General features: G+C 41.2%; 1 protein-coding gene across 3 annotated transcripts in view; it reads left to right on the top strand.

Moving 5' to 3' along the window:
* Window positions 1-299: 299 nt before the first annotated feature.
* LOC108231819 (synaptogyrin-1) overlaps window positions 300-8,570 on the top strand; it is a 21,717-nt gene continuing 13,446 nt past the window's right edge. For all 3 annotated transcript variants that reach the window (XR_003039923.2, XM_017409139.3, XM_017409148.3), the window contains exon 1: window positions 300-648. Coding sequence is in view for 2 of the 3 variants with exons in the window: in XM_017409139.3 (XP_017264628.1) it covers window positions 547-648 (102 nt within the window). In the remaining variant the exon portion in view is untranslated. The remainder of the gene's footprint in view (window positions 649-8,570) is intronic.

Here is an 8,570-nt window from a genome sequence, read left to right as displayed (position 1 = left end):
TGCTTTTGACCGGGGATGCGCTGCCCGGAAGATAACACACACACACACACACACAGACACACACACAAGCACGTTCGGGTCCGAGGCGCGACAGCGGAGGCGCGCGCTCTCGTGGCTGCCGCACGGGCTCCTGCGCTGCTGCCAGAGAGGGAGAAGCACCATCAAAACACTGTCACACACCTCCGTCCTGACATTTGAGCGACAACGGGGCGCTTTAGAGGTTAAATTTAACACAGCAGCGCGCGCGAGAACAGCAGGGGAGGAGGAGGGGGGAAGAGGAGGGAGGAGGGAGGGGAGGTGGTGCGTCAGTCGGGGAGCCTGTGCGTGGGTCAGGCGCGCATCCATCCGTGTGCGGAGGCAGCGGTCGTAGTGGCAGGAGCGGAATCCGGGGTTTCTTTTTATTTATTTATTTGTATTCATTCTGTTTGTGTGTGAGAGAGTGTGTGTGTCTACACACACGCGCACCCCGTGCCATTGGGAAGGAGAGGGGGAGCCGAGAGGCGGCCGTCCAGAGAGGAAGAGAGAGAGGGAGAGAGGAGGAGGACAATGGAGGGGATGCAGGCGTACGGAGCGGGGAAAGCCGGAGGAGCCTTCGACCCCGTCACCTTCCTCCAGCAGCCTCAGACCATCCTCCGCATCGTGTCTTGGGTAAGGACCGCGAACAAACAGAAACAGGTGTGCTTTGTTTTTGTCGTTGCGTTGTCAGAATTTCAGCAGGACATTTGACTTCTGAAGGCCTGAAATGTGGAGTCCACCTGTTTTGTGAATAGAGAAGCCTCCCTTTCAGACAGAGGCGTTTTTGGACTCTTATAGGGCTCGCATATAAATAGAATGTGAGGCCTTAATTTCCTTTCTTTGTTGTCTTGACTGTGTGTTTATATGAGATCCTGGTGCAGAGCCACCGTGGAGGCCTGTCAGAGTTATGGTTCACGTTTAGGAACTGCATTAGAAGCTTTGGATGTTTTTAATGAGCAGAGAGAGGAAAAAAGGTGTTCTGGGCAGATTTCAATAACAGAGTTCCTTCATAGAAAAGCAGGCACTCTCCCACTGAGAACTAATGAGAGAGAAAGCAACAGTTGTCAAACTCGAAGGGGACATTTTAACAGCTGGAAAGCCTCTAAAAGTTACTCTTAATGTCATTTTAGGGCATGGAGTCTTCACAGGGAAGGGTTCAGCCTGCTTCTTTAATCAAGTTTCACTTTCAGAGAGGCAGACATGCTGTAATCTTATTCCTCTGAGAAAAAAGAACAATCAAGCAGAACTCCATCCACTCCCTCCTTCATCCACTTTTATTGTTTTTTAAACAAAATAAGCAGAACATTTCATCAAAGAGATATAATCTTACCTACAGTCTGAGTGGGTGGAGAGGTGCAAATATTATTAAATATGCTGCTTAATAAACAAAGTGAGGTGGTTAATAACAAAATATAACAATAATTGCTTAGCTTAAATAAAACATATACGAACCAACCCTTAGAAGAGTTTGTAAGCTTAAAAATAATAAATAGAAAATCATTCTCACTTATAAAAAACAAGCTATATAACTAGATTAACTACTTTATGAGCTGGTTGTTCATTTTCCTTCTTGATAATCGAGTAACTGTACGCTCAGTTACCCAGATGAGGTGTGCAACAAATCTTTTATTTTTTTAGTTGCAAAGTTGACTTCCAACAAACACAACAACAATAACTGAAATTAAACACTTTCTTGCCTTATTAGGCTACAATTTAGGAGTTTCTGACGTGAGAAAATGGCTCACTTCTGTCTTTTACAGCAGAATGTGGTCAACTCTCCCCTAAAGTCCATATACTCACATCCTGACACTTCCTGTTCGGTTCGGCTGATGAAAGAATATCATTAGGCAGTTTGGAAACACATGAATCAAGCTTGGTGACTTATTATGTCCATTATGATCTAAATAATAACAAAAAATAACAGAGATTAGGAACTTTGTATTGTTTGACAAGGCAGCCTTTTGAAACGTTGTAGGTCTGTTTTCAGATTAAATAAGCGAACTGAAATGAACAAAAATTAAACAAATTATTAGTGTGCAAAAGAGCTGAAAATGATGCACTTTGCCTGCAAATTATCTAAAAAAATCGTACTATTTTCCTGTCAAGTTCAAGATGACTCGAGGAAAAATCATGTTGATGCAACCAGGTGTTTAAATCTAAAAATCTGCACCTTTTTTTTACGACAGTAAAATAATAAAACGTGTTGTTTTCAAGCGGACCAACTGTGAGCTCAGGATGTTTTCATCCCGCCGATGGGTATCTTTGACGAGCTGGAGGGAATGTTTTTGCTCAGCATCCAGGTACGAAGAGTCTGTGTGCTCTGTCACCGAATGCCCCGCCCTGCAGTGTCACCGGAGCAACAACAGGTCTCCATAGTAACAGCCACAGGCGGAGCTGCGATGTTTTGTGTGATGGTGTTAACGCTCGGTCCCCAGCCGTTCGTGTGGGAGGAAACTGTCTGCGCTTCGGAGCGTCTCTCTGGATCCTCGGCACCAGATTGATGAAGGGGTGGTCCGGGGTTTTCTCTGTGTCCCACTTCTTGTGACATATGTGGGGCTGAGTGTGGAGGTGATAATTGGTGTGTGTGTGTGTTTCAGCCTCTGGGAGTCAGTCCTGCATGTATGTGATGATGCGTGGTGGAGGAGAGGAGCAGTAAACACAGTGACAGATGGAAAGAGATCATCTTGTGTATGATCACGGTCTAAATGAAGAAGAAATGACAACAAAGTTTATTTATTACATTAAACTAAGCAGTCGGCCTTCCTCACTTTAGATCACATCTTTTTGCCCGTGGTTCTGCTTTGATATATGTTTTCTTTTTTCTTCTTTTTCTTTGAGCTGAGCTCTTAATATTCTGTCCCTGCGTGAGGATTTCAGTTCCTGCCAGGGGAACGCATCGTTGCACACATAAATGAGCTGCTTCGTTTTGTTGTGTTATTGAAGTGTTTCAGGAGTCAACATGTCAAACGAAGCATTTCCATCTCCCGTTCTACAAAAACATAGTTAAGTGTGTGTTTTTGTGCGTGTGTGATTTTGTTTAAAAGCTAATAATGGCTAAGGGAAACAAAAGCGCACTGTTTTTTTTTTCTTTTTTTCGTTTTTGCAACTGCCACCATTGTGCACTTAGAGATTAGATGCATTCATCAAATGATGGTTTTACGTCACTGGAGGATTTTCTGCGCATCATTTTTTTTCTAAATTGCTTATTATAGCCGTACTGAAGTCGCAATGTCATAAATTCTGCGTACCGCTTCAAACCACTCCGACAAATTTTGGACAAAGCTTAGAAAACCAAACCCTGAACACACAGCTTGGCCCAGTAAATGTCACCTTAAAGTAGTAGTTCAGAGCTTTCAAAGCGGGGTTCTTTGGAAAGGGTATTTTGTCAGGTGCATGTTAAACAGAAGCACACTTGCACACACACACACACACACACACACACACACACACCTACATGTCAGAATTCAAACACATTCTGAACTCTTTATTAAATGGAAGTTGTGTGCTCATAGACACGTCGTTCTTTCTCTGCTTTTATTAGACATGTTTGAACTCAGGGGTCGTCCACACAGGAACAGTTTTTGTGAATACTCAAAAGTTGTTGTTTTTTTTTGTTTCAGCTTTGCGTCCATGTGGACATGGTGTTTTAGAAGCTGAAAAAACAGTTGTTTTTTTTAAATGTCCCCCCGTACGTCTTTATATTGACAGAAAAAAACACAACCTTTTGAGAACGATGATGTCATAACCTCACCTCTAATCTAACCTATGACCCGAGGGCATCCTCTTTTTCTTCTTTGTGTGTTTACATTTCACACCCAGGGTGCAAACTTCATGCACAATCCTACGTACCTTATTATTCGTTTAAGGTTTATTTTTGTGGCAGCGTTACATCACCACATGCAGACCTGGCACAGTTACTGCAGCTTTTTGGGTCGTTTTCGGTGTTTCCATGTGGACGGAGACATTTCAAGGAACAGTGTCGTGTTTACAAGAATATTTGTAGAAATGACAAATTGAAAGAAAGTTTTGGAAGAACTATGTTTCCGCTAGAACAAAGCCTTAATGTTTGAAAATTCTTGCACTTTATCTAAACCAATGACAACACAGTCGGGCTGCAGCACCCTAAATTCCTGACTGACTGCTGTGCATATTTTATGTGGTTATTATTATACTTTGTGGGAATCCTTAACACATCAAGCAAACTTCAATAGTGTATCTTCTTAATTATCTGACCTAACAAAGTAATCATTTTTAATTTCCCACTGAAGGTGGTTTAATTTCCTTACAGGCTTTTGTTTGCCGTTCACACCGAACATCAGAGTTCAGTACACTGCATTCATTTAAACTCCTAACACACCTCAATGATCACAAAGTCTACAGCATTCCACGTGTTTGGAGTGACACCTTGGCATTTCACGTATTCATAAAGTCACTCCCTGCAGAGGTTCCCTGCACCTCGAGAGGATCGGTGGTGTGACTCAAACAGGTGTGATCAGTCAGTTAGGACGTTTTGTTATCAGACTGCAAACAGGAACGCTTCGCAGTGATGAAAGGCTGCTGAAATCAGGCAGAAGAGGATGTTCTTCACGGATAATGTTTCATTGTTTTATTGTGATGAAAAGGTAGAACTCCAAAAACTTTGCTCAACAACATTTTAACAAAAAAAGATGCTTGTTGTAAATGTAAACTGATGTTTTCTTTTTGTCACGAGTGGCTGGTGTGACTGATTGATGGTTTACACAATTTAAGTACAGTTAGGGATTCTGAGTACAGCTTTACTCACTGTTTGACATTAGAACGAGTGCATTGATTGACTGAATGAGATACATCCCACAGAGTTACCTATGTGAGCATTTTAACAGGATTTTAAACTTTTAATTTTGTTCAGATCATTAAACGAACATTTTTATTTCACTTATCCAAACACGTCACACTCATTGAGTGATTTATTGTTTAATACGTGTCTAAAAGAGCTCTGATGTCTTTATTCTCAGACATCAGATTTAATGTCTCTTTGCTCCTGAGAGTTTGTTTTTTTTTTCAAAACACAACAGTTCTGTAAAGTGAACTTGCAGAGTTTGAGCCTCACTGATATTTATCCCCAACTCGGCTGCTTTAAGACGAATTTGTGGTCAGATCGAGTTATAGTCACGCACCAGAGATTACTGCTGTGTTCAGGTCTGCCCAAAGTGTTTACGACTGACTGAACATAAGAGCGACTTTCAATTTAAAAAAACAGATTCGTACTTGAATGAACGCCAGAGCAGAATGTGACTCTACTCTTGATTCTGTTATGACTTAGCTTTGCAAGACTGAGGAACCATCTGTTTCTCTGCACTTGTGGATTTTGGACTAATCTGACTGTGTTCTCATCAACTACTTCCTTAATTACAGAGAAGGAAATATTAAAGCTATAGTAAAAAAAAAATAAAACATCAGGGGGTAGGCATTCTGTGGAACTTAAAGAGTAACCGTGGTTCTGAGGGGCTGCTGTGTCCGGGGCTTATGATTACGCCCTTCTGTCTCATTGCGTACCCTTGGTGCTGCAGTGGCTCTCCTTGAATTATGTTTTTGCGAAGGCCTCCTGTCTTTCTCACTCTCACTCTCATTACACGAGCAGCTGCTGCCATGGTGACAGCAGGTATTCCCAGCCCAGAACGACGCTCTGCAGCATTCAGTAAGCCCGCAAACACCCTTTCACACACACACACACACACACACACATACAGAGAATATCAACTCTTTCAATGTCTACAGTAACCCAGTGCTGACTTAGACTGAGCTTCACTTTGCAGTATTTACGACTTTGGTTTACACATTTTTCACCCTTATTTATTTACTTATTTACAGATATTTTATCTCCATAAAGTGACGAGTAAATATGAAGACAGAAAACTGAACACTCTCTTACTTTTTGTGTCAACATCACAGATATTCATTTCCTACAGCGTCAGGAAGAGCTCAAAAAACACTTTGACCTTTAGGCCTAAATGACCAAATACAAACATTTCAATTTGAGGAAATTTTACAATTGAAACTTCAAAGTCAGTAGATCCTATACAGGAAATAAACTTGACCCGTCATATTTTCAAAAGACAGATTTATATATTTGTTCCTATTTAATTTTTCTTTTAATAAGACAGGAAGTTGGGCACATTTAATTCATTTTTCCAAGAAAGATGTTTTCAAGAAGACACCAAAAGTCCAAACTTATCTAATGATGCACTGTATGTGCTACTTTGTGTTGTGGTCTATCACATACAGTCCAAGAGAAATACTTGTGTCTGCTCATATCAGTTCAATTGTCTTGCCTTTGTAATGGATCTCAGAGACCTTTTCGTCCAGCACAGCAGCAGCTTTAAATCATTCATAACCAGCCAGATTGGACTGCCATGATTTAGGCCTTGGAGACGATTGAAACTAGTTTTTTTATATTAGACCTTCCCAAAAAATACTGATAAACTGCTGAAGAAATACTGATGTAAATTTAGAATAAGACAAAAAACAGAGAGTAAAGGAAGGCTAAAGAGCACATTATAAAAGGAGAGCTTCTAGAGGGAGGACACGCATTCATCGCATGCATACGCATTTGAAGCAATCAGTATTTCTCATGTGCAATTTGTGAGTGACCCTCGGGTGGTCACAAGATCAGAGACCCACGTGGCATTCTTCACAGTGCCTGCTTTTATCACCTTCACAAACCTTGTGATGTGTCTGCAGATCAGAGGGGTGGGGAATCCGTCACACGCTCCCAGGCATGCTCCAGTTTTTAATGACGTCTAATCATATGAAGAATTTTAGGTGCAGCAAAAGAAAAAAATCTCTTTTTTTGTGTGTGTGATTCAGTGTTTTTGTTTATACGGCTGCATTCTTCAGCTCCCGCTTTCATAAAACCAACTGCAGGCGGCTGCAGGGAGAAAAAAGCTCCGTAACTTAATCTCCGTCAGCCATGTAATAGCAAATACTAATTGTGGCTTCGAAGACAATGCCTGTTTTCAGTTTCTAGGCCAAGCCAAAAGCAGTCTTTGTTTGAACATAGATTATTTGTGTGTTCTGTGCTTGTGTCACTGTCGCAGGTAGAGGGGAAACAAGTTAGGAAGTTGGAGACAGGGAGTCCCTGGTGGTGTGGTAGGTTTATTTCCCTCTGGAATTTCTCAGGGGAACGTTGGAAATCCAAAGTATGTCACTTCACCAGCGGCCCCGCAGGTCCGACTGTCCTTGTTACAGAAAATGACAAACTCCGTTTAACATCCACATCAAAAACAGTGAGAGCCATTTATCTACATGTTCTACAGACTTTGTATTTGTAGAGATATGGGACAGTCGAGGAAAACTGAATGGAGACGGAAAAGTTTTTTGCATGAAGCTTCTTTTTTTTTTGGAGCTATTTATCACCTTTTCTGGCTCTGTTCAGAAAGAAACAAGTAGCCTTCATCATCATGTGACCTCCTCACTGATAAAAAAAAGTCATGCTGTAACATTATGGCATTTATGAGGAGAAGATCATAAACTCTGCTTCTGTTGAAAAATATCTTGCTTTTGATGAATGGTCCTGGTAGATGGTAGTTTTTTTTTTTTTTTTCAGTCCTCAGATGACTTGGGGCCACTCCAGGGTCTTGTGATAAAACTTAAGGTTTCCTTCATTGGAGAAAAGCTTAGTGGAAAAAGTCTGCTAAGTAGAAATATTTCTCTCCTTTCAAAGCTAAGTGTGCTTCTGAGCTCTGAAAGGTACAAAAATATCAAGATTTCGTTATTTTTATGTCAATGTTACAGTTTGATTGCTGTAAGTTTGTGGTTAGAGCCTACAGTAGGGGTTGTCTAAATAAGGTGACATCAGTTTAAAATGAGTAGTTTCTGTTTTTGTGAAACCAAGTCAGTTTATTATTTTTTTTTTATCCTTAGGCGTAATGATGATAAGCCACTAGTATTTAGCTCTTAAAATTAGGTCAAGCCCAAAAATTAATTAAAAAAAAAATGTTTTTAAATACATTTTCAAACAATTTTTTTCTTTAGTGGAGAATACTTGAATTCAAGTTATTTCAGAGTTTACCATTGCTATAATTTGTGACATGTGAAATCTTCAAAGCCCCTCAATAAATTAACCATTTTATCAGCATAGCAGTATGTATGTTTCTAATGTGACTCTTCTGAGTGTTCCTGGATCCTCCTGACATCATGTGACTGACCGACCACAATGAGGAGGTCTCATATGTGCTTGTAAGTTTGTGTCTTCCTGACCTGAATTCGAAGCCAGTCATGTGATGCTGTGGGCCCTCTCACGCATTCGGTTTAGCTTGTATGTAGCTCGCAGTGAGTGACGAAGCACGTTCATTCTTCTCAAGAATGCTTGTGGGCAGAGGCGAGGCCAGTAACAAGGGGAGATGGGAGAAGATGAGGGGGAGGGAGGGAGCCACGATGCAGGCGGGCTATAAATAGCACCGCCTCCATGTTCCTTCTGCCTCCACAGTCCCTCCATACCTTTTTGCAATTTTCTTCTTCATCTCTAACCCGCTAATGGAAAACACCTCGTGTAGACGGACGGGATTTGGGGGGGG

The sequence above is a fragment of the Kryptolebias marmoratus genome, linkage group LG3, assembly GCF_001649575.2.
Source record: "Kryptolebias marmoratus isolate JLee-2015 linkage group LG3, ASM164957v2, whole genome shotgun sequence".
NCBI lineage: Eukaryota > Metazoa > Chordata > Actinopteri > Cyprinodontiformes > Rivulidae > Kryptolebias > Kryptolebias marmoratus.
Note: the sequence above shows the minus strand (reverse complement) of the source record. Positions and strands in the feature narration are given on the sequence as shown.